The sequence below is a fragment of the Leucopleurus acutus genome (assembly GCF_964270905.1).
Source record: "Leucopleurus acutus genome assembly, chromosome: 6".
NCBI classification, from domain to species: Eukaryota; Metazoa; Chordata; class Mammalia; order Artiodactyla; family Delphinidae; genus Leucopleurus; species Leucopleurus acutus.
Window position 1 is genome coordinate 91,842,785 of NC_139149.1, and position 25,959 is coordinate 91,868,743.

Genomic DNA, 25,959 nt, shown 5'->3' on the forward strand with positions numbered 1-25,959 from the left:
TATTGCCACATTAGTCTCCAAAATTATTTTATAAATTAAGTTCTTGCTGGCAGTTCTATTCTTGACAAAACTTGGTATGACCAGACTTTTTAGAAGACTTTATTTTTAGAGCAGTTTTAGGTTTACAACAAAATCGAGAGAAAGGTACAGAGATTTCTCATTTATCCCCTGCCCACACACCAGCATAGCCTTTCCTATTATCTGTATCCCCCATATTATCCCACTGGAGTGGGACATTTGTTAAAGTAATGAAACTACATTGACACATCACGATCACCCAAAATCCATAGTTTCTTATGGTTCACTCTTTTTTTTTTTATAAAATTATTTATTTATTTATTTTTGTCTGAGTTGGGTCTTTGTTGCTACGCATGGGGTTTATCTCTAGTTGCCGCGAGTGGGGGCTACTCTCCGTTGCGGTGCACAGGCTTCTCATTGCGGTGGCTTCTCTTGTTGCGGAGCACGGGCTCTAGGCATGCGTGCTTCAGTAGTTGTGGCTCACAGGCTCTAGAGCGCAGCCTCAGTAGTTGTGGCGCACAGGCTTAGCTGCTCTGCTGCATGTGGGATCTTCCCAGACCAGGGCTTGAACCCATGTCCCCTGCATTGGCAGGCGGATTCTTATCCACTGTGCCACCAGGGAATCCCCACAGTTCACTCTTGATGTACATTCTGTGGGTTTGGATAAATGTATAATGACATACATTCATCATTATAGTATCATATGGAGTGTTTTCACTGTTTGAAAAATCCTCTCTGTTCTACCTATTCTCTTCTCCTCCCTCACCAACCTCTGGCAGCAGCTGATCTTTTTACTGTCTCCATAGTCTTGCCTTTTCCAGAATGTCATATAGTTGGAATCTTACGGTTTATAGCCTTTTCAGATTGGCTTCTTTCAATTAGTAATATGTGTTTAAGCTCTTCCATGTCTTTTCATAGCTTGATAGCTCATTTTTTAAATGCTGAATAGTACTTCATTTTCTGGATGTACCGCAGTTTATTTATCCATTCACCTATTGAAAGATAACTCAGTTGCTTCCAGGTTTTGGAAATTATGAACAAAACTGCCAAAATTATCTACATGCAGATTTTTGTGTGGGCACAAATTTTCATTTCATTTGTGTTAAATACCAAGGAGTGTGGCTGCTGAATCTTATGGTAAGAATATGTTTCATTTTCTAAGAAATTGCCAATCTGTCTTCCAAAGTGGCTGTATCATTTTGCATTCCCACCAGCAATGTATCATGTTTCTGTTGCTCTATATCCTCACCAGCATTTAATGTTGCCGGTGTTCTGGGTCTGGGCCTATTAAGGTGTGTGGTGATATTTTAATTTGCATTTCTGTGATGACATATGATGTGAAACATCTTTTAATATATTATTTGACATCTGTCTGTCTTTTTGGAGAGGTTCTGTTAAGGTCCTTGGCACATTTTTAAATGGGGTTTGTTGTTGTCTTATTGTTGAATTTTAATAGTTCTTTGTATGTTTTGGATAACAGTCCTCTATCAGATGTGTCTTTTGCAAATATATCCTTTCAGTTTGTGACTCATCTTCTCATTCTCTTGACATTGCATTTCACAGAGCAGAAGTTTTTACTTTTGACGAAGTCCGGCTTATTTCTTTCATGGATTGTGCCTTTGGTGTTTTATCTAAAACATCATTTTATGCCACACAAAAAAAATGGGTTTTATTGCTATACTACCGGTTATCAAGGTTTTCCTCTATGTTATTTTCCAAGAGTTTTATACTTTTGTGTTTTACATTTAGATCTTTGATCCATTTTGAACTAATTTTTTTAAAAGACATAAGGTCTGTGTCAAGATTCATTTCTTTGTATTTGCTGAAGAAATTATCTTTGCTCCTTGTATTGCCTTTACTCCTTTTCAAAGATCAATGACTAAATTTATGAGGGTCTATTTCTACGATCTTTATTCTGTTCCATTGATCTATTTGTTGTTTCTCCAATACCACATTGTCTTGATTACTGTAGCTTTATAGTAAGTCTTAAAGTTGGGTAGTGTCAGTCCTCCAACTTTGTTTCTCTTTAATATTGTGATGGCTATTGTGGGTCTCCATACAAACTTTAAATTCAGGTTGTCACTATCCATAAAATAACTTGCTCGTGTTTTTATTGGGATTGCATTGAATCTGTAGATCAATTTGGGAAGAACAGACGTCCTGATAATGTTGAGTCTTCCTATCCATGAATATGGAATATCTCTCCATTTTTTAGTTTCTCTTTGATTTCATTTATTAGAGTTTTGTACTTTTTTTCATATAGTTCTTGTACATATTCTTTCAGATTTATACCTGAGTATTTTGAGGGGTGTTAACATACTTGGTATTGTGTTTTTAATTTCAAATTCCACTTGCTCATTGCTAGTGTATAGGGAAGTGATTGACTTTTGTATATTGACCTTGCATCCTGCCTTGCTATAATCACTTTTTCCAGAGGAGTTTTTTTTTTGGTCAATTCTTTTGAAATTTCTCTACAGATGATCATGTCATTTGCGAAAAAAATTTTATTATTTTCTTCCTTCTCAATGTGTATACATTTTATTTCCTTTTCTTGTTTCATTGCATTAGCTAAAAGTTATCAGACTTTTAAAGTTTTTTAACTTTATGGATTTGGAGAGAAATAAAATTGTTTTTATTTACATTTTCCAGGTTATTCATGAGACTGAGCATATTGACTATTGGGACCACTGATGAGATATGAGCATATTCTCATTTTTCAAATTTTTTGTCTTTGCTTATTGATTTTGCAATAAATCTTAATATATTATGGATCCTAATAGTTTGTTGATTAAATGCAAGATATCTTTAAGAAAATGACTCTCCCTACCTAGGAACATGGTATTTTTGCCAGTCTCTATGAATTTAAACAATTTATGGTGTTGTTTCCACAATGGTATTAAATGTTTTGTTAGATTTATTCTTGAATATATTATAGATTCTCTTGTATTCTCTAGACTGAACAAATATTAAAACAAGTAAATATATTAGAGAATGATAAATTTTATGAAGTAAAAAACAGGGGGAAATAATAACATTTCTGGAACAGGATAGGGAAGACAATTTCAGGCAGGTTAATAAACAGTCTTATATGACAAGGTTATATTTGGACTGAGACCTGAATGGTGAAAAGGTACCAGCCTTGGAAAGATTTGGAGGAAGACAGTATCTAGAGCAAAGTAGAGTGGTAAGAGTTGTATGTAATGAAATCAATCATGGAGAACCTTGCAAACCAGAGTAAGGAGCTCAGATGAGTATGGACTTGGGATTTGGAGCTTTGTTCTTCTCACTGAGGGACCACTGAGACTGCTTTCCTTAGAGATATCAGCTGTTTGGGCTAAGGATACCCAAGACACATGGGATAGATCCACTCCTGCATAATGGGTGTGGCCTCTCCCCTCAAACTCCAAAACTACAGCGTCAATGTTTTCATTGTACACTTTGACTGATAGACACATGACAACAGCAATCATGCTTCATCTTCAAATTCTAGTGGGTTGCTGTAGAGTAACAGTGGGCTCTTGCCAAAACTGTTTTTATTAATTACTATGAGTGTTTATATTACTACAAACTCTTCATATACTAACACAGCATTCTGGATTCTGCTTACTAAAGCAATCTTTTCCAAAATCCAAACAGAGTTCTCCTCTGCTCAGTTTATTTGCAAAGAATGTTTATTTATATACTCATCTGGCAACTTGGCTCCTGGCCACTATCAAAATTCACCCTTCCATTTAAAAGAGAGGATAACTTTCAAAGCTGACATATATTTAGCTACATCTGTGTGGATCTTCTTGCAGTTTCCTTTCACATGCTTCCTAAAGCCCAGTAGCCAGTTTCCTCTTCTGACCCAAAGCCACTCCATCACTGAGTGCCATCATTGGGAAAGCTCCACATCCAATTCAATGTGTTGCACAGTGAGATAATAATATGCAGTGATTATCGTGGACTGGTTTATTAACCCTGGTGCTATGATTGACAGATTAACTCAGTTCTTAGCTTTCCTCCAACAGTGTTCATCTGAATTGAAAGAGAAATGTATTAAAGAAGACAGTATAGAGGAAAGCATTTAGGGAAGGCAGGTTTCTTTCCCAAAGGCAAAAAGTATTTGGAGGTTTTCAGTGAGGTATGAGAAGTGAACCATCATGGTAATCTTAATTCTCTACTAAAATGTTATTTTGAAAACAGATCTTTACAGTGCTTATTATAGATTTTTTTCCACCTCCATATGACTCATTGCCTTAAGGGGATTTGGAAATGGAAAGGACCATTAGCTCTTCTTCATCTTCTATCATTAACAGAGAAGTTCTTTCGTATGTCCTTAAGTAGCTCTCATTTACATGATTCATAGCACTTCTTCCAAACCCTCAAAACTTCACAATACTCAGTATTGTAATAGAAAGTTAGGGTATAACTTTGAAGCCAGACTTCACAGTTTCTTTTAGCACTTACTGTGTAACCTCAGGCAGGTTATGTAACCTTTCTGTGGCTCAGTTTTCTCTACTTTAAGTTGTGACAGCAGAGTTTTTTGGATCAATTGATTGATACACTTAAAACAGACCTTGACATATAACGAGTACTCAATATATGCTACCTGCTATTAATATTTTTCTGACAAATACCCTACTTTTATCTATTAAATATCACTCATTAAAAATGACCTTATTGATTACTACAGAGCTTACATAGGCCATCAAGCCTGAACACTCTCATATTCTCATTCTTCCTCTTTTCCTTCTAACTTAGACTCTACCATTCTTCCTTTTTATCTCCCATCGTAGGAATTATTTTTCCACCAAAGAATGATAAATCCAGCTGTGCTCCAGAACCTGGTTAATTAATTATTCTCTCTCTTAGATATGCTCAACATTTCCTTCTAAAATGACCCTTTAATTCTGGCCCATAAATATGTCCAAATCTCTTATTTAAAAAAAAATTCCATGGTACAGACACTTTGGATGACAGTTTAACAGTTTCTTACAAAGCTAATCAGTCTTTAAAAATCGTCCAGCAATTGCACTCCTAGGTATTTTACCAAATGTGTTGAAAACTTACATCTATACAAAAACCTGCGCACAAAATGTTTGTAGCATCTTTACTCATAATTGCCAAGTATTGGAAGCAACCAACCTTCAATAGACGAATGGATAGGGAATTCCCTGGTGGTTCAGTGGTTAGGACTCCATGCTTTCACTGCCAAGCACCCAGGTTTAAACCCTGGTGGGGTGACTAAGATCCCACAAGCCATGCAGCACGGCCAAAAAAAAAAAAAGATGAATGGATAAATAAACTGTGGTACAGCCATACAAATGGAATATTACTTAGCAATAAATAGAAATAAGCTATCAAGTTACAAAAAGACATGAAGGAAACTTAAATGCTAAGTGAAAGAAGCCAGTCTGAAAAAACTATGTACTGTATTATTCCAACTATATTGCATTCTGAGAAAGGTAAAACTATAGAGACAGTGAAAAGATTAGTGGTTGCCAGGAGCTGGAGAGGAGCAGGGAGGAATTAGGTGGAGCAGAGAAAATTTTTAAAGCATGAAACTACTCTGTATATCGTAATGATGGATAAATGACATTATTTGGAAAAACCTATACAACTCTACAACATAAAGAGTAAACACTAAGGTAAACTATGGATTTAGTTAATAATGTATCAGATTGGCTCATCAATAATAACAAATGTACCATACCAATGCAAGTTGTTAAAAGGAGAAATTGTGGGCTGGAAAAGAGAGAATATATGAGAACTGTCTGTGTATTCTTTCTTTAAACCACAACTGCCCTCAGAAATAAAGTCTATTAATAATTTAAAAAAATCTTAAAGTTTATATAAATTGTTTCACCGCAGCACCTAGGTTAGTATGGGTTTTATTAATAACTTGGAGAAGATGTGTATGTTTAGCAAGGGGCAGGAATCTTGGGGGCCATCTTAGAATTTTGCCTACCCCTCTATCCTATCCTATGCTGTCACCTCCTAAAAACATCTTTGGTGACAAGACTAAAGTTGTTTTCCCCTATACCTCCAAATTGGGCTCTTTTTTCTCTTTCCATATGTTCACCTGAATTACTTTATCTACTTCCATGGTTTCACTATCTTTTATACAGTGTTAATCAATCTATCCTACCCCGTTAACCCTTCTGGGCTCCACATCCATATTTCTAGCTGCCTCTTCGTGGTATCCATTGGAATTTCCAATAGCTACTCAAGGAAAACGAATTAATTCTCCCAGACACACTCATAAAATAAGAACATGATTCTCCTTGCCAACTTTTTCTCTCTTTGAGTGAGATCATCATTACTCAGTTGCTCAAAATAGAAAATTTAGAGCTTCAGCTGATATTTACTGAAGGCTTAGTATAGATCAGGGACTCTCTTAAGTTCTTTACAAGTATTAACATTAATCTTCACAACATCTCTATGGAGAAAGTATCAATACAATTACTTGAAAACCATAGTGAAGAACCTTTCCCAGGTTGTTATATCTAATATGAGGTAGGGCTAGAGTCAAAACTGTCTGGCTCAACACCTAAGCTTTTAACCACTGTGCTATTTTTCTTTCCCCATGCCCACTTTGTTATCAAGTCCTATCTATTCTGCCTCTGCAAGTCCACTCAAACTCATCTCCTTATCTCTAGCTCTGTTGTCATGTCCTTAGTTCAGGATCTCATAGGATATTTTTCTAATCTCCAGACTTAGGTTCCCACATACAACTCTTGCCTATTTCAAATAACCTCTACATTCCAGTCATATCAGTCACTTTCGAATGGAGATGAAGTGTTTATTGCCCTGCTTAAAATCTTCCTATCCAAACTTTGTAGCCTGCCATACAAAATCTTTCTCCGTCTGATTCTTGCCCACATTTTCTGCCTTGTCCCTTTGTTCATAAGTAAATTTGTATCATGTCTCCCATTGTATCCTTTTCTTTACCTCTCTGTCTTCCCTTCAATACAGTGAGTTTCTTATGGGCAGGAATCTATATAGATTAGTGCTTGGCATATAAAATGGACTCAGTAAATATGAATGAACTATTTAGAATCTATCTTTCTTTGTTTCAAGATTCATATTAAAAGATGACTTCAAGAGAAGCAAAACTGGAGTCAGCCTGTACTCAGAGCTTTAGCCCTGCCCTGGCAGCATTGAGATCCTAGTCAGACAGGTCACATCATAATAATGCAGAAGCCCAAGACATTTCGCAACATGAGAAATGAGAAACAGCTCAAGAAAACTCAATGAAGATCCAAACTAAGAATGACATATTTCCCAATGATCAAATCTAAGTCTGGTACACTGAGACATATTACCTCTCAGGGTAGAATACCTTTGACGACATTAAGTAACATTGTGAGTGATGGCAGCTACAAGCAAGGCAGAAGAAATATTGAAAGTTAGGCTCAAAGATCATGTATAAGGAATACCTTTGAGAAGTAACAAATGTGTGTAATTTCCCCTATGCTGTTCACATAGCAGACAGCACTAATTAATAACAGCAGTCTTTTCTTGAAGTACCTGGGCCTTATCTCCACAGTCTTTCTCAACAGCCAGGCCCTACCAATTGATCTGAGTTGGCATGAGAGAGAAAACCTATTTACCACATAGCCTATAAAAGAAAAGAGCTCTGTGATGAGAATCATAAGGACTTGCTTCTCCTTTGGGTCTTAAGCATTAACCAGCTAGGAAGTCACTTCATAACCCTAGGCCTCATCACCCTTATCAGTACAATTTGGAAATAGGAGTGGACTGTCTCTAAGTTTCCTTTGTATGTCCTAGCCCTAGATATTTATAATCTTAAGCAATGGGAAGTATCTATGAATAACTGAAAAAAACATGACCATCACATAATTCTAAGAAATGAACTTACTCATTGATGTTATAAAACATCATTGTTATCTTTTTTCCTCCTCACAGAGCTGCTGATACTAATTATAAGATTCTTTGTCCAATGGTTAAAAAGGAAAGAAAAACTTTAAGAAATTAAACGAAGAATTTATTTCTGTGACTGAAAATACCAATACATACCATATAGTTGTCTCTATATGGTGTAGACACACATGTAGTTAATAGAAGATATTTCTATCTGTTGAGATGAGGCCCTGGGGTGTCTGATTCTCCATTTTGTGGATCACATCAATACCTTTGCTCAAAATGGTGTATGACTATGTTCATTTGCAAGTATTTGGATCCACAGCAATGGTTTTTTACTCACACTGCTTCACTGTTGACCCCACACCCTACTTGTTTTACTGCCAGATAAAACATCTAACAATAATCTACTTATAAACTATAGTACAGGGCTTTGACTATGACAACTCAAGTAAAATGGCAGATATCAATGGAATGAACATGAATATCAGTGTTCTTTCTCAAGTTGTAATTAACTGATACAACTGGTTAGTTTGGCAATATTTCTGCTTTGGCGAAACAAGCATGGTTACTTTCTTGTGGTTACCCTTTTACAATAAATTCTCACATCAGAGAACTTTCAAGCTTTCCGTTTTGCCAAACTTGCTTCCTTCCTGGTTTAGACTTCTAATAATTTTCAAGTGCTCCTTCTGCTGAATCCCGAGGGTGGACTCCTGACCTCCTTGCCGGAGGTACGAAGGATGCCAGGGTTATAGCGACTGCTCTGCGGTTCTCCAAAGCTCCTCCTCCCCGGAACGTGACAGTTCTTCAGCTGCCAAGGTTGGGAAGCAGGACAGGGGACACTCCTGGGGTGCAGCTCCAAGGGGAGGAAGCCGAATTCTGGGGGCTAAAGAGGCCACGAAGGGGACCTGCTGCGCGGTGCCGAGCTGGGACCCTTTTGGCCGTCCCACTGCTGCGCAACCTGACCCCTGTCCGGCGCGGGCCGCTGTCCACAGTGGGAGGTGCTGAAAGCAAGGAGAGGGAGCGGGGGCGGCGAGGCGGACAGCTTCTCCGAGCGCCTCCGTCCTCGCTCCTCGGTTCCTCCAGCCCTCCCCTCCTCCCGCAGCCATGTTCCACGCGCGGGGAGGGGCTGGGGAAGGGGAGAGGGACGGGGGATCAGGGCGGAGAGCGTCTGCTCTGCCTCAGGGAAGGAGGGGATGAGAGTTGGGGAGAGCAGCGGGAGGAAGCGGTGGCGGCTAGCGAGGAGCCAGCGCTGGGTCCTGCAGTGGAACTCCCAGGAGCCACCATCATGGTGAAGAGGAAGAGCTCCGAGGGCCAAGAGCAAGACAGCGGCCGCGGCATCCCCTTGCCCATCCAGACCTTCCTGTGGCGGCAAACCAGGTGAGGGGCGCAGAGGGCGCACCGTGGGCCGCCCTGGGCTGGGAGCGCTCCTGGGGCCGCCTGGGTCGTCGTCGCCGCCGCTGCCGCTGCTGCCGAGGCCGCGCCACAGCCTGCAGCTCCCTCTCTGGGGCTGGAAATTGAGCCTTCTGCACCCGCGTAAAAACACGCATTTAAAAAATATTTCAGTGAAGTTTGACGGCAAGCAGGTTGGCAGCTGTAGAATAAATATATACATTATTTAGGGGATGAGAGGGCAGAGAGCCTAGGGAGAGGGGGCGGGGAATTAGGGAAGATAATTATGACTGGTTGTGCTCCTGTGTCCAATTCCCCCTCCATCTCCTGCTGTAATTCCAGCCCGGTGACCTGTTGTTTTTCCAGCTCCTGTTTGTTGAATGTCTGCTATGCCCACTTGTTAACCATTTTTGCTCGGATTCAGCTAGTGTAATCTTCCTGGTTAAAGCCTCTGAGAAGAATCATTTTTAATAAATTTTTTTTTTCTTGGAAAAACCTGAAACCTATTTCCATAAACAGGAAACGAGGTTTCCATTATTATTATTAATTATTATTATTTTAGAGATTTATCAGATAAGAAATTAGATTCTGAAAATCATATGCCACAAACTGTGTTCAGTTTTCAGTTTTTGAAATGACGGTACACATGAGTAATGCAACGCTTCTGACCATTGGTGATTTAGAATCCGATTAGGTAAGAAGTCTTCAGAATAAGACTGGATACAGAAAACGTAGAAATCCACAGCTTTTTCATGTATGTAATCACACACATAAAAGCAAATGTCGTCAGCTGTTTAATACCCGCCCTTTAGCAAGCCACAGGGAGGCGTGAAATTTGTTTCATAGCACTATGTCTTATTCGTTGAAAATATGTCATAAGGATGCTCTAATAATAATTTTACTTGCATTTAAAATGATTATTTCTATTAATTTTTCAGTGCATTTTTGAGGCCTAAACTGGGGAAGCAATATGAAGCCTCTTGTGTGGTATGTGATATTCACCATTTAATGACTATTTGCATATACTGTGTGGTAATTTGAAAGAAAGAATTTAAATTGTACTGTATATATTAATTCACTCAGCAAATATTATTGAGCACCTACTATGTGCCAGGCACAGTTCTAGATGATGAGATAGAGCAATAATCAAAACAAATATAGAGTTTGCATTCTACTGGGAGGGGGATAGGCCACTCATAAAGGAGTAAAATACATAGCCAGCCAGGTGGTGATATGCGCTATGGAGAAAAATTAAGCAAGAAAGGGCATTAAGGAGCACTAGGGTGGAGGTTTCATGTTAGAAGTAGAGGATAGATAAGGTTTGCCTGCTAACGTGACCCTTGGACAAAGATTTGAAGGAAGGGAGGGAGAAATAGCTGAGGGCAGAGCAGAGGGAAAGCAAGTCTAAAGGCCCTAAGTGGGGAGGGGTAGAGCAGTAGAAGAGAGTGTGGAAAGATAACAGAATGAGGACAAGTATAATAAGTCAAATCCTTAATCAACAAAATCAAAACTGTTATATAGTGGAAGCTCATAAAATGAGAGCCTATGACCTACTCAAAGTAATATGCAATTCTGAACTTTTATGTCTTCCATTTTTTGTGCAAGCCTGAAATGGATGATATGAAATAATTATGAAAATAATGCTATTAATATTTATGCAAAATACAGTGCACTTGTCCTGAGATTCTGAGGGAATCCCATGACTTACAGATTGTCTTTTTACAAATGGAGAAGACAAAAAAACGTGAAGCAAAATTAAAATGGGCTTTTCAAAGACTTCATTAAAACTTGGAGCTCACATAAAGGTCTTTACATTGCATATATTATAACCTAAAAGTGGAAACCTACCCATTTGGATATTGCCATGATATTTGCAAATGACTTGATAGATGATAAATGACCATCTAGTAAGGAGCTCTGAAATGTGTTAGGGCCACACACTATTATGGAAGCCAACTGGAAAGTCAAACACCTCTCCCCATACACACACATACATGCACAGCACACGCTCAAATAAGAATTTTTTTGTTGCATTTCATGCCCTTCACAATTGTCACAGATATTTTTTTAAATCTAACCAACTTTTTAATAAGGACCTTTTAATGGGATTTGTTGTACTTAGCTCAAGTTAAAGTAATTTGGCACCTGAAATCTCTGCGCCTTCCTCAAATCATGCTTGCAGTTATACTAGCTTAAAATAACCCTGACTTTTCTGTTCTTGGCAAAGATATGTCTGACATTTTAATGTTGTCACACAATATCAAGTAAGTCCCATTCATAGATACAGATAGATAGAGAGTGATGTAAGTATAGAAAACAATTGCCAAGGTTTAAAATTACAAAAAGTTATATTAGTAACATTTAAGAAGAAAATGGCATTAAGTATCTAAAGCTTCCTGAGATTATAAAATGTATAACTCATCCTCTGAAAGTATATTCTTCAAGATTACATAAATTCTTTATAATCTTTTAATGTCTAACATACTCACCCTTTACTTAATGAATACTTATTAGATTCCCTGAGGGCTGAGGAATTTTAAAGTATTTGGACCTGCCTTTATCTGGTTTCTTTAAGAAAACCCCAAAGACTACATCTCTGATTGAACTCCTTGCCAAACCTCAGCATGCCTTTCATTATGAAGGTGAATGTATTTTCTTTTCTTGAATCGAAGGTAAATAGCTTTCTTTGGAGAATCTCTGTATTAGGCCATATTTTTTCTCAGATATCCTAATAATTCCAGTAACACAGCTTGAGCACTTGGGACTGGTATTATGACCACTTGGGGAGAACACAGCTCTCTAGATCATTTGGGACATCAAGTAGCAAGCAGGTTCTGTTCATACAAGTCAAATGTTTATTAACTTTATTCTGATATTTGGTAGCTGCACTTTCCCCAACACCTTATAGTGATATCCTCCTCCACCTTCAAAGAGAAGAAACAACTCGGTAGGTCAACTTGTTCTGGGGCTTGGGGGTGGGGTGTTTCACTTGCTGAAAGTATCCCTGGCCAGGATAGAAGATTTAATAAACCACCAAAGCAAAAATGGCTTATTCCCTCCTCCCTCCCTCCTTTCTTCTTCCCCTCCTTTTCTCTCTTTATTCAACAGTTAGATGAACAATCTTTATGGTTTTAGGCATTCTGTAAGGAGTGTCCTGTGCCACATCATTGCTAGGGACATGGAATAACTCAGAGACCCCAAAATCAGATCTTTTGAAACAGTTGGATCTTATTTAACACTTGTTGCCCATTCACATAAATTCTGTACCTCAAGACACTTTCACAAAAGACATTTCACCTTGGTCTGCAGTTGTGATAGCTCCTTTCAATGACCCAGGATCATTTTATAAAATATTACGTCCAAAACCTTCATACAGCTAAATGTGTTGTTGTACTCTTTTTGACAGGAGCTTATTTTGGTGGAAATAAAAATCATTTAATAATTCAAGCCATATACTTTGGATCAAAAACGTGAAAATGGGTAGACAATAGGAAATTATCACTGGCTCATTTCATGTCAACATATACAATGAAATGCAATGTGCGGGCACTCTAAGAATTTGGTCTAGTGATACGTATCTTTTTGGGTATACAGTACCGTGTTGTCTATTTTTTCACCCATCAGAATCTCTAATTTCTTATTTTACTTTTTTTTTTTTTGGTATCTACAGTCCTTTGAACGAGTGTTGGTAGAAAACAAGCTGCATGGCCTCTCTCCAGCCCTCTCTGAAGCCATCCAGAGCATTTCCAGATGGGAACTGGTACAAGCTGCTTTGCCTCATGTCCTGCACTGCACTGCAACCCTGCTGTCAAACAGAAACAAGCTAGGTTGGTGCTGCTACATTCCTTCTTCATGACATACCATTGTCCTCACTCATGGTGACTCATAATAACACTCACAATAACAACCTGTATAACTGACTATTTTTCCAGGCACTGGGCACACATTCTCATTTAATTCTGACAAAATCTCCCTCACGTTGGTGTCATTGTTATCTCCATTTTACCAATGAGGGAACTAGCTCTCTTTGTTTTAACTTTTTAACTTTACAAGAATATGTGAATGTATTCTCCTTTTAAACATTAGAATGTTATAGAGAAGCTAAAAACTCTCTCTCACCTGTTCAAGATGAGTTCTAATCAGAGTTGTCCCTTTGTCCTCCCAACGCCTAAAGCAACCACCTTCATGAGTTTGTCATATTCCGCTCCAGATCTTTTCCCAACTTCGTGGTATTATGTGTATGTGTGCATGCATGCACATGCATATTATTTTTCTTGTTTAGATTATTTTGCAGATTGCTTTTCCCACATGGCATTATGTCCTAGCCATCTGCCCCAAGATCTTCTCCATCCAGTTCCTTCCCCTCATTTGGGTCTCTGCTCAAATGTTACCTTTATAGAGGGGCCTTTCCTAATCACACTGTCTAAAATGGAGTAGCTGTTATCCTCAAAGCCCATACTCTTAACTACTCTGCTGCTTATTTGGAAATATATGTGGGTATCTGACTGAAGAGATGTGATGCATGCAGTTTCTTTCCCTGTGTCAGCATATCATTCTGCAGGGATTGCAGCCAGTTAGAAAGTCCCAAAACAAGAGTGAACCCTTTCAGCAGTGGCTGTAAGGGGTGTAGAGAAATGCTAGTTTCTCCCAGGAAATCAAGCCACAGAACAAAGCAAGGATGTTCTTCGCACACCCAAGGTTGACACCCGTTGTTCTGGTCACAGAGTTTGCCTTAACCTAGCTGTGTTGTTGTCCCATGCAGGCCACCAGGATAAACTGGGTGTCGCTGAGACAAAGCTCCTTCATACCCTGCACTGGATGCTCCTGGAGGCCCCCCAGGACTGCAACAGCGAGCATTTTGGGGGCACAGACCGAGGCTCCAGCTGGGGTGGCAGCAGCAGTGCTTTCATCCACCAGGTTGAAAACCAGGGCTCTCCAGGGCAGCCTTGCCAAAACAACTCCAATGATGAAGAAGAAAACAACCGATGGAAGATCTTCCAGAACTCCATGGCTACTGTGGAGCTCTTTGTGTTTCTCTTTGCTCCTCTGGTACACAGAATCAAGGTAAGCGGAAAGCTGGTGAGGGCTAAGGGGAACTAGAAGTCAGATGAGGGTTTGCTTCAAATGATATTTCTGTATTTGGCATCCATGTCTTTGTATGATCTTATAGCAAGCCAAGACACGGAGAGCTTTGTTTTTATACTAAACTATTGAACGTTATTTCAAAACCACAATTGTCCTACTCAAAAGTCTTTAGTGGTTCTCCATCTGCCCCAAGATAATACCCAATATATTAAACATGGCATATAGAGTCAACTGTGATCTGGGGCTTAAATCCTATCTTAACTGATGAACTGCCGATCCCTGCTGGCCACCTCGTGATCCAGTTCTGGGAGCCCTGTGAACCATTCCCTGAATATGCCCTTGCTGTTTGCTCCGCCCTCCTTTCCTTCCTCTGTTCCTTTCATGGTTCTTCAAACTTCAACTTTAGTGTCATCATTTCCATGAAGCTTTTCCTCTGACCTTCCCCATGTAGGTTTAGTCACCATCTCCTTTGTATTTCTACAGCATGTTGTAGCTACTTCTATTATAATGCAAGATCTGGAACAGAAGTTTTTACTGTGGACTTTTTGATATTTTGGTATACAATCTAAGAATTGCTTTTCAAAATACTTTTAAATGCATAAAGTACAAAACATAGTATTACATGGAAACAAATTGTATTAAAATACAATTATATACATGTACCCCTTGGATCTGAAAGAGACAATATTATTTTAAATCATAGTGCTACCACTTTCTAGCTGTGTCATCTTGTTGATATTACTTAACCTCTTGGATCCTCCATTGCATAAAATCGTGGATATTCAAACACAGGGTGAAAATATATGAAGACATAATGCATGGAAAGTATGTAGAAAAAAATCAAGTACATGGAAAGAAATCAAGAACTATTTGTTACTTCTGTGAATGAATAAATTACAATATTCCATCTAAGTGCTCTGATAAGAGATAAGAAGGAATTAATATGCTCAACTGTTCTTTAATAGAATATTAGGATCTTAATCTGATTGACTCTGTTCCATGGCTGGTAGGACTAGAATTGAAACTACCTGTAAATCCCCAAAATGCTTCACATGCACTGGCCACATTGTCTATCAGAATTATCAAAAAATATTAAATGTTGTTAAATTAAATTGATGCTTTAGAAACATTACACTTTCTATTTTTAAAAGTCTTTGATAAAGGTTACACTTAATGGAAAGCATTACTTTAACTGAGATGGTCCCCCTGACCTGTGGGATCTACAGGATCTGCCTCGTGCCCCGCTACCTGGCCTCATCTCCCTCCATCTCACTGGCCTCTCTTTTGTTCACTAAGTTGCAGGCTCCCCAGAGACTTATCCTCAAACTCAACACATTTGTTTTTGCTTTCAGGACTTTGCACTGGTTTTTCCTTCTATCTGAAACATTTACTGCCACCTTCCACCCTAGATTTTCACATGGCCATGTTCTTTTCATCAATTTACTCACAACTCAAATGTTACCAACTCAAAGTATTTCCCTGGTTACTTTAGTGCCACTAGGACATGACTCTACATTTTTTGTTGTTTCCTTCTTAGCACCTATCAGTACCTGAAATTATTTTATGTGTTTGTTTACATGTTTGTTGCCCATCAACCCCACCAGAACAGAGGTTCTCCAGCAAAGGGACACTGCCTGTCCAGGTCACAACTCTATCTGATAGTGTCTAGAATAGTGTCTGGCATATATGAGGCAATCAATAAATATGTAATGACTGTCACTAAATAAACCCAAGTTATTATCAGAAGCTGATCCAGATGCTAAAAGTAGCAATTATACATATGTACATAGTCCCCAAAACAGAAAGGGCAAGAAAGAAAGCTCCTTAAAAAAAAAAAAAGATAGCCTATAACATGTCTATTTGTAGAGAGAGATCCTCTGGATTGAAAAATATGGAAGGGGCTTCCCTGGTGGCGCAGTGGTTGGGAGTCCGCCTGCCGATGCAGGGGACACGGGTTTGTGCCCCGGTCCGGGAAGATCCCACATGCCGCAGAGCGGCTGGGCCCGTGAGCCATGGCCGCTGAGCCTGTGCGTCCGGAGCCTGTGCTCCGCAACGGGAGAGGCCACAACAGTGAGAGGCCCGTGTACTGCAAAAAAAAAAAAAAATGTGGAAGTATAGGAGTGGCTGGAATGGCTATAATTTTATTTGAAAACATGTTGAGAGTCCAAGATTTGGAAACAGGCCTGTGTTAGAATCCAGTGCTTGCTGCTTCCTATTCTATGTAGGAAAGACATCGAGCAATTAACTTCTCTAAGCCTCAGTTTTCTCAAGTATAAATTGAACATAAGAATAATTTTATGGAGCATTGTGAGGATTAAACAAATTAAAGTGCTCAACCTGACACACAAAAAGGCATTAACAAATGGTAGTTTTTAGTGTTGGCATTTTATTGCTGTTGACATTATGAATTATTAGTAGAAAGGGAGCCAGATCTTCCTTCAGGGGAGACCACACAGACAGTGAGGAAAGCTGGCTCAACGTCCCCAAGTTTTACCTATGGCCTGGGATTGGAGTATTTATAAGGAAGTAAAACAATGCCTATGAAACACTGCACGGCGATTAATACATGGTATTGTAACAATTACTGTTGGCTATTATAACTAGCATTATTGTTTTATCATTTTATTATTGCTATGAGAGAAATATTGTTCTAGATGCCATAGGGAACAAAAAATATTAATGAGTCAATACATTTCACCACAGCGCTTTTTTCCTCTGAGCAAGGGCTTTGCTTCTATCAGTGTAGTGAGGAATGAACAATCCCTTGATCAGGGTTTCTCAATCTTGGCACCATTGGCATTTGGGGCCAGATAATTCTTTGTCCTGTGCTTTGTAGGATATTTACTGACATCTCTGGCTTCTACCCACTAGATGCCAGTAGTACCTCCTTCCTCCGAACTGTTACAACCACAGATGATTCTAGACATTGCCAGATGTCCTTAAGGGGGTGGGGAGGGGTGAGAATTGCCCCTGATTGAGATCCACTGACCTAGATCTTTTATTTGCCTGCAGTTATCAGGCCCTACCTTCCTTCTCCATACTGTACCCATGTCAACTCCTCACCAGCACTTTTAATAGCCTTTTCTCCCTATGCTTCCTTTGCATTTGTCCTTCAGAACTCCAGCCCCAGATCAAGACTGAAAGCCACCTTTTCTATCCCAGCCCCAGAGATCTGCATGCTCCTGGGGTAAAACTAGACAACAATCCAGCCTGTTGTTTCTGCAAATTGTGGTCTCAAGCTCCGTGTGCTGCCCCACTTGCCATGATTCCCTCGAGTCCCCACTCTGGGCTCACATAGACAATGTTTTATGTTGAGGCTTTTATAGGACATAGTACTGCAGGAGGCATGAAGGGCTGAAATCCAGTCTAGGCATGAGCCTGTGCCTCCACTTCACACCTCCTCAATCCCTTCCACTTGCTCTGCTTTCCTCTATTAGGTAACAGAAGTGTTCACATGTTATTTCTCATTTTTACAAACACCCACAGGAAGGTGGATATCTTTGTCTTCATTTTACCAAAGAGGAAACTGAGGTCCAGAGAGGTAATAATCAAGCTCATTTAGGTAACCGAGGTGGGATTCAAACCCAATTCCATCTGGCTTTCTACAAAACTATACTGTTTCTTTTGTTTCTGTGCTGGAACTCTTCTCATCAAGGTCATGAACAGCCTTGAGCTATTGAACCTAACATTTATTTTGCTGTCTTCATTTCACTAAAATTTAGCTGCATTTGAACTTACAATCCTTTCTTCTTGAAGTTTTTTATTCCTTTGGTAGCACCACACTCTGCTAGTTCATCTTGCATCCCTGGCTATCTGCTCTGTCTCCTTTGAGAGCGCATCTTCTTTGCCTGCCCCTCTAGCATTGTGGTTCTCCAGAGATGCAACCTAGACCCTTTGCACTTCTCACTTTGTCTTCTCTTTGGAGACCTCCCCTCCTGCTTCATTTACCATTTGTGTCCTAATAGGCTGAGGTCACCTAATTTTATATGTCTAAAGTAGTCTCCTTTCCTAACCTCTAGACCAACTTGTCAACTAGCTTCTCCAGGTAGAAAATCTAAGGGCATTTCAGATTTCCCCTGGAGTGAGCCATTGTCCTGATGTTCTGTATTTCAGGTGATGGACCCATTCATATAAACTCAAAACCTAGGTGCTTCCTTTGATTACTCCTTCATCCTTACCTACACATTCCACTAATCACAGAGTTCTACTCATTTTGTCTCTTAAATATTTCTCAAATTTACCTAATTTTCTTCATCCCTATTATCCTCCTTAACCCAAGATTTCATCATCCATTGCTTGGGCCTCTTACTTGGGCCACTTTCTAACTGGATTTACAGTCTCCTGGCTTGTCTCATAAAATCCAACCTCAACACCAAAGTGATTTCTATAAAATGCACATCTGAACATATCACTAACATACTTAAAGTAATTTGTTGATTTCTTATTATACAGAGGATGAAACTCTAGCTCTCCAGTGTGGTAACTGGGACCTCCATGACCTGCGTGGTTACCTCTCCTGACTATGAGCTCCGAATGCTTGGAGTCTCCCTAAGAACATAACATGCTTTGTTCCAGGCCTATTTCGTGCCGGTCATGTCACCTGGAATACCCTCCTACCCTACCCTTCTGCCTAGAAAATTCTTACTCATCATTTATGACTTCATTCAAGATCTATCCTCCCTCCTTCTCTATCTCTATAATATATTAGACATATTTTTAAAAATTATTTTTAGCTTCTTATTATCATTATCTCTTTATCTGTCCATCTCTTCTACTAGATTCCAGATGGTTTGAGAATAGGAGTTATAATTGTATCTTAGGTAGCTAATGTAGTGTCTGTGTTTTGTAGGCATTTAATCGATATTTATTGAATGAATTAGTTTACTAATTAGCAAATAATCTAAGTGACTCATCCTTTTGTAAGACAGTGTATAATTCAATGCATTTTTATGCTTTTACTTTATAACTAGCTCAAATATTTTATATGAAATCAATAATCTGAAAATTCTGTCAAATATTATTAAATGATGAACATTTGTTACAACTAAGGAATCTACTTTAACTGTGCTGCCAACATTTTCTTGATTTGATCCTAATCACTTATTTCTTCCATAAATATTTATTGAGTGCCTACTACATGCTAGGCACTGTTCAGAGTGCTGGAGAAACGTCAGGGGATAAAACAAAATCCAAGCCCTCAAGGAGATTTTTATAAAATTCGTATGTCTGAAGTAAACAACTTTAAAACAGAATTTAAAATAATAGTTGTTTAAGTAGATGTCTCTAAGCTACTAGTAAACACATTTAGAATTGCTTCATGTCATCGTGGAAACAGGCTTTAATTGCAAGCAACATTGTGGAAATGTTGATTCTTTGAAGTTTTACACCTTCTGTTTTTTCTCAACCTTTCTAGACTACCCACCCCACAGCTGTTTGAATGATAGAGTACCTTCTCCAACTACAGAGTTTCTGTTCATGTGTGCATATGTGTATATATCACACTGGGTGACCCATGAAAGGGGATTCTATAAGAGGAATTAGTGACCCAGAGTTTATACATTCAGCCAACTTGAGAGGACTTACAAAGGAGCATATCAGCATAAGAACTGGCCATCCATTCTGCAGGTGTTCAGGTCTAAAGAATGATCAGATTTATTTGATGTTATTTGGAGACTGTAACATGCTCAATTAATCAACAATTATGTATTGATGTTCAAGGAAAAATGCCCAGAAGGAGATCTCAACTTGTCTTCAAGAAATATACAGTCTAGTTGGGGGTATATCAAACAAAACAAAATGATGACAGTAACTGTCACTGAGTGGATAGAGCAGAGGTTAAAGGCCAGGATGTCAGTTTAAGAGAGCCCACTTCCTGCTGCAATGTCCATTGGAGTTTTATTTGTGCCAAGATTACTTAGAAGAAATGTGGAAAGGACCAATCTCTGAAACTAAGAAATTGTCAAAACCAGATCAGTTGTGATGTACCATTCTGCATTTCTGGAGACAAATCTGATATACTTTGCACATGGTGAATTCCCTGATTGCTGGATCATGGCTAATTGCTTGATTGCTGGATCACACATGATACCATGCAGACTTCCCCATGTCCATTTCAAGGGAAAGGGGTTGCTTTCCCCTTAACTTCGGATCTATCTAGTTGTTTACTCAGTATATCTGGTTGAATGTCTAACAGGCCTCTCAAACTTAACTTGTCTAAAACTAGGCTCCTGATATCCCCAAACCTGTTCCTCCTTTATCTTGCCCATCTTTATCAGTGGCAAAGCCAAAAAATCTTTGACATCTCATTTCCCTACACTCTACCTCTAGTCAATTAACAAATTCTATAAACTGTATCTTCAAAATGTATCCAGAATCTACAGCTTCTCATTTTTCCCTCTACTAATACCCTGGTCTAACGATCTTTCACCTAGTTGGAAATAATAGCTCCCTAGTCTCTTTCCTCCCTTGCCCTTTCTCAAACTATTCTCAATAGCCTGAGTGATCCTCAAAACATACATCGAGTCATGTCATTCCACTATTCAAAACCCTCCAGTGACTTCTCATGTTACTCAGTAATTGAAGCCCTTACTATGGCGTATCAGGCCCTATATTATTTGGCATTCAAAAACGTCTCCAATCTTATTTTTTTCTACTCTTCTGTCATTCGCTTGACTCCAGGCCCGCAGTCTCTTGGCTGTTTCTTGACACACAAGATATACTTAGGACCTTTGCACTTGCTGATCCCTTTTCACAGAATGCTTTTTCTGGAAATATCTACTTGGCAGCTCCTTCATTTCATTCAGATCCTTATTCAAAAGTCACCTGCACAAGAAGGGCTTCCCTGGCCTTCCTGTCTAAAACACCAGCACCTTGTCTGGTACTTCCCTTTCCCTCCTTTACTTCTCCTTTGCACTGGAGAGCAGGGATTTTTGTATGCTTTGTTCATTGTTGTATCCCAGAACCTAGAATAGGACCAGGTACACAGTAGGTGGTCTGTAAATATTTGTAGAATGAAAGTGGCATGAATTTGAACAAATGCTTTTCCAATACTGACACTAGATGCTTTTCCATCATGGGTACTGCTGTGGTGCCAGGATCTTGGCCTATAGCTTACGGAAGAGTCCCCTCTTTACCAACGTGGAGATTTATTCAGGGGTTTCATCTAGCCTTTCCGGTTGAAGCTTCCTCTGAGCTACATTGATTCACCATTTGCAGAATAAATTTGTTTTCCTTTTTTTCAATTTCTTTCCAGCTCTCCTCCTTCTAGATCAGTGATTTTCAACCATAGCTACACATGAGAGTCACCAGGGGCAACTCAAGAAAACCTCACAGCAATTCTAATTTAATTGGTCTGGTTAGGGGAGGAAGTGGGGCCTGGGCCTCCTAGGTTTTAAAAGCTCCCCAGGTGATTATAATATACAAGCCAGGTTGCAAATCACCACCCTGTGAATTCCTGGTTTCAGTTATGTTCATTAATCTGCAATCACTCTCTCTGCTTCCATCTCTACATTGTTTTGAGAGGCCGAGTTGTTGAAAATGTAACCTCAGAATGTCATACATTTGTACTTATACAATTGCATTTTAAACATCTCAGCCACTCAAAATGATGTAATGATGAAGCAGAGAATGTACTCCCTGGAAGAGACCTTCAGTTGTAGATAACCGAATGAGTATGGGTTGTAAAGTAAGTACAGTGCAGCAAGTACTTATCACGCACCCAATTCCTAATGCTGTATTTAGCATTGTGATGATGACAGGGGCTGTGGCTACATCGCTTCCCTCAGGGAATTAAAGATTGTTGAGAAGGGAACAGTATAAAATAACATGCTAAGAAGGGTCTAACTATACGTTCCTGATTCCATGAAATGCAAGAACAAGAGAGAGACTGGAGAATAGAAAGTCAAAATAGCATCTGAGGGTATTGCCTTATGAGGGAGAAAGAAGGACAAATAAATCATTAAGAGGAATAATAACAATAACCACAAGTAAAGAGATCTGCCAAGACCCTTGAAATAAAAAGGCCTCAATCATTGCTAACAGAAAACAATAATTGTGTGTTTCACACTCTACCCAAAGCTGCATCTTTATTAATTATTCATTTTGCCTAAAGCAGACCACCGTGATTTCTATCGTAGTTATGATGATAATTTAAGGCTATTGGTTTACCCTAGAAACACTCATCAGAGTGAAGAAGAAAGGTCTTGAAGATCAGCCTGCTTTGAAAATAATCGTGTGAATGATGTTCTTTTTTTATACAATTTTAGAAGGTTACCTTCCATTTATAGTTATTACAAAATATTGGCTATATTCCCCATGTTGTACAATACATCCTTGAGCCTGTCTTACACCCAGTAGTTTGTGCCACAAACTATTGGGTGAATGATGTTAACCGTTGCATTGACTGGTCCCTTCAGCCAGTTCTTGGATATAGATTTTCTCTTCTCCCAGGAATCTGACCTCACGTTCCGACTGGCGAGTGGGCTTGTTATATGGCAGCCCATGTGGGAGCACAGACAGCCCGAAGTCTCTGGCTTCACAGCACTGGTGAAGCCCATCAGGAACATCATTACAGGTTTGTGACTCAGACGCCCAGTGGGACAGTGTCAGCATACACAGGAGTGAGGGCGATGGGATGATTTGCTCTTAAGAAACCAAGAGGAAGACAACTTCAGGGTGTTGTCTAGGTGCCCCAGGTACAGGGCTCATTTACATGATGAGAAACTCTAAACCAGGAGCACATGCTGCTGAGTTGTGTGACTTTGGGTAAGTCATTTAAACTTCCTGTGCCTGTGTTTCCTCATCTGTAAAATAGGGTAGGGGTCAAAACACAGTATTACAAGTACTTACAGAGTTGTTATGAGGAAAGATGAGTTAATATATGTAACATTACTTAGAAGAATGCCAGGCACATAGTAAGTGAGTAAGTGGTAGCCATTATTATTTCATCATTCTGGTGGATAGAGTAGCAGCTCCTTAACAATCTCGCCTTAGTGGGTTGTTTTTGGTTTTTTTTTTATCAAGGCATTTCACTACAGGAATGGTCCAATGCAATAGTCCTACTGTTGAATTGTAGAAAGAGTACAACATGATAGCTTGAAAAGTGCCTGAATAGTTCATGCTCCACCCCAGATCTATCTCTTACCATGTATGTAACCTCGCCTCCCTGAGCATTTCTATTTCTTTAAAATGGAGATAAAAATACCACCTTATATGGCTTCATAGTGAGGAGTCAATAAAAATGCATATAAAGTGCCCATTTTATAGAGAGTGCTTAATTACATACTTCTATTCCCAGCCCAACTTTTAGCATCAATAACAAAATTTGAAAAGAGATAAATTGTGTGGGAAATCTACAGAAGTGTGTGTGTGTGTATATACACACACTGAAGTATATACAGAAGTATATATATGTATACATATATACATACATATATATATATATATATATATATATAGTTTGTTAACTTTATAAGGTTTTTCTGCAGACAGTGGAGGATTATGAATGGAAAAGAGCTTTGTAAAGGGAAGGAAACCATAAACAAGTTCTTACATGCTTTATTTTCCCCTAGAACTTAACACAAACTTGAAACGTTCATAGAATGTTAAGGGATTTTGTAAACTGAGGAGTTGCATATTATTCATATACGTGATAAGATGCTTATAGTGACAAATCATGCTTATTATAGCCATTCAAAAGATGAAATTTTTCATACAGTGAAAGTAGACTAATCCCTCAATTCACATGTATATAATCCATTAACTATTGAAATAAATTGTAAATTAAAGAGTAACAGTCTATCATAATATTCAGATATCAAGGAACTAAGTAAAGATGCCATAGTCAGAAGTGACCTACTTCAGAATCCATGGATGGAATGAGGTTAACACTTGTATAAAAACTAAGGAATCATGTCCCTCCATGAAAGCACCTAAGCTATTCACTTCCCCGCTCCCTGTGCTTCTCAGTGATATTCACAGTGGGTTCCTTACCCGCTGCTTGATGCCTCTGGACTTGAAATGGTGTCCACTGAGGGAAAATTCAACTTAGCATGGCCAGAAGAAAAACAATGGCACATGAGTGACACTCCTCTGATCTCTTGCTTTGTGATTTGGTAAATCACTTTGCCTCTCAGCACCAAAATATTCCAATTCAAATGGGGCCTGTCGTTTTGGCTTCTCATTGATCCTCCGGTAAAGATGTGACTGGTTTGAATCTTACCTCAGGGGCAGCTTAATGTGTTCAATAAAGCACCTGGAGCCGGGTAGCCTGGGCTGGAACCTTTTTCTAAGGGTCAGTGACCTTGGGCAAGTTAAATTCCCTGTTTCATCTGTAAAATGGGTCTGGAAGTATACCATAAGTTATTACAGGGTTATTGTAAGTGTTGAATCAGTTGATATATGTAAAACGCTTAGAACAGGACTTGACAGATATTAGGTATTATGTAGATGTTAACTGTTATAATTTTTAGTATGGCCAATTTTTAGCACCTTAACTTATTGAGTCATACTGAATAAATGAAGAAATCTATATTGATATCCTAGAAATGCTAAGATTTTTGAATAGGTTATGTGATTTCTCTTACAACATATGCTATTAAATGTCTTCTTTCAAGGTTTTAATGATCTATTAAAATAGGTTTTTGATTTGAAAGTGGAATGAACTTAGGAAATAAAATACCTTATATAACATATAAACTTATAAAATTTGTGGTGGGATTTCATCTATCTTTGCAGCTAAGAGAAGCTCTCCCATCAACAGTCAAAGTCAGACCTGTGAATCACCAAATCAAGACACAAGACACCGAGAGGTGAGTATATTATAATCATGAGAAGAAGGGTGGTCATTCCTTGAACGTAGTGTAGTGTGAAGGGTAAGACTTGACCAGTGCTGTATCTCAATGGCTAGCATGTAACAATATATGTTAGTTATCATTATTCATCCTGCATTAACTCAAGTATCATCTTGTTCTCAATTATTGAATCTCCTAATATTTGCTAGGCAAACCTAATATAGGTACAATAGTACTGCAGCAGTGGGGAAGGAAAAGAGGTTTAAGTTACAGCATTCTTTAAGGAAAGTAAAGTTTAATGGGGAATCAAGACCAATCCACATAAAACAGAAGATGCATAATAAAACAGAATATAATTTAATGTAAATTCATCATGCACTATTTGATTCAGAAGAGAAATGAAGACCAGGGTAGTTCAAAGCCACATAGAAATGTATACTGTCATTAACTTAATACATGTTAGATGACCTGCTTTCACTTCCAGTTCAGCATGTGAAAAATACACTCTACTGCTTTCCATCAAAATTGGATCCTCTTTCCAGCTCATGCATTATTGCCAGGAGTAGCACCATCCTTTTCACCATCAAAACTAGAAATTTTGGAGTCCTAGTATATCTCCTACTGAGCAATTGCTAAGTATAGACACTGTGATTTATATGCTGTATTTCATCTATTCTAAGATGTACATTTTTTTCACTTTTAACATATTTGAAATCTAGTGTATTTCATGATCTTTGGCCTCTAACCATCTCCCTGCCTGGTAGAAGTCTTGATATGATTGTCATTCTTGCAGCATAAATTTGGTCAT

At 38.8% G+C, this 25,959-nt stretch overlaps 1 protein-coding gene across 5 annotated transcripts in view; it reads left to right on the plus strand.

The window, feature by feature from the left end:
• Positions 1-9,172: 9,172 nt before the first annotated feature.
• Positions 9,173-25,959, plus strand: part of UNC80 (unc-80 homolog, NALCN channel complex subunit) — a gene marked incomplete at both ends in the record, with an annotated part of 242,147 nt that continues 225,360 nt past the window's right edge. For all 5 annotated transcript variants that reach the window (XM_082840708.1, XM_082840711.1, XM_082840709.1 and 2 more), the window contains 6 exons: positions 9,173-9,264; positions 10,215-10,263; positions 12,947-13,103; positions 14,039-14,340; positions 22,810-22,933; positions 25,096-25,169. In XM_082840708.1, the coding sequence (XP_082696834.1) occupies positions 9,173-9,264; positions 10,215-10,263; positions 12,947-13,103; positions 14,039-14,340; positions 22,810-22,933; positions 25,096-25,169 (798 nt within the window). The remainder of the gene's footprint in view (positions 9,265-10,214; positions 10,264-12,946; positions 13,104-14,038; positions 14,341-22,809; positions 22,934-25,095; positions 25,170-25,959) is intronic.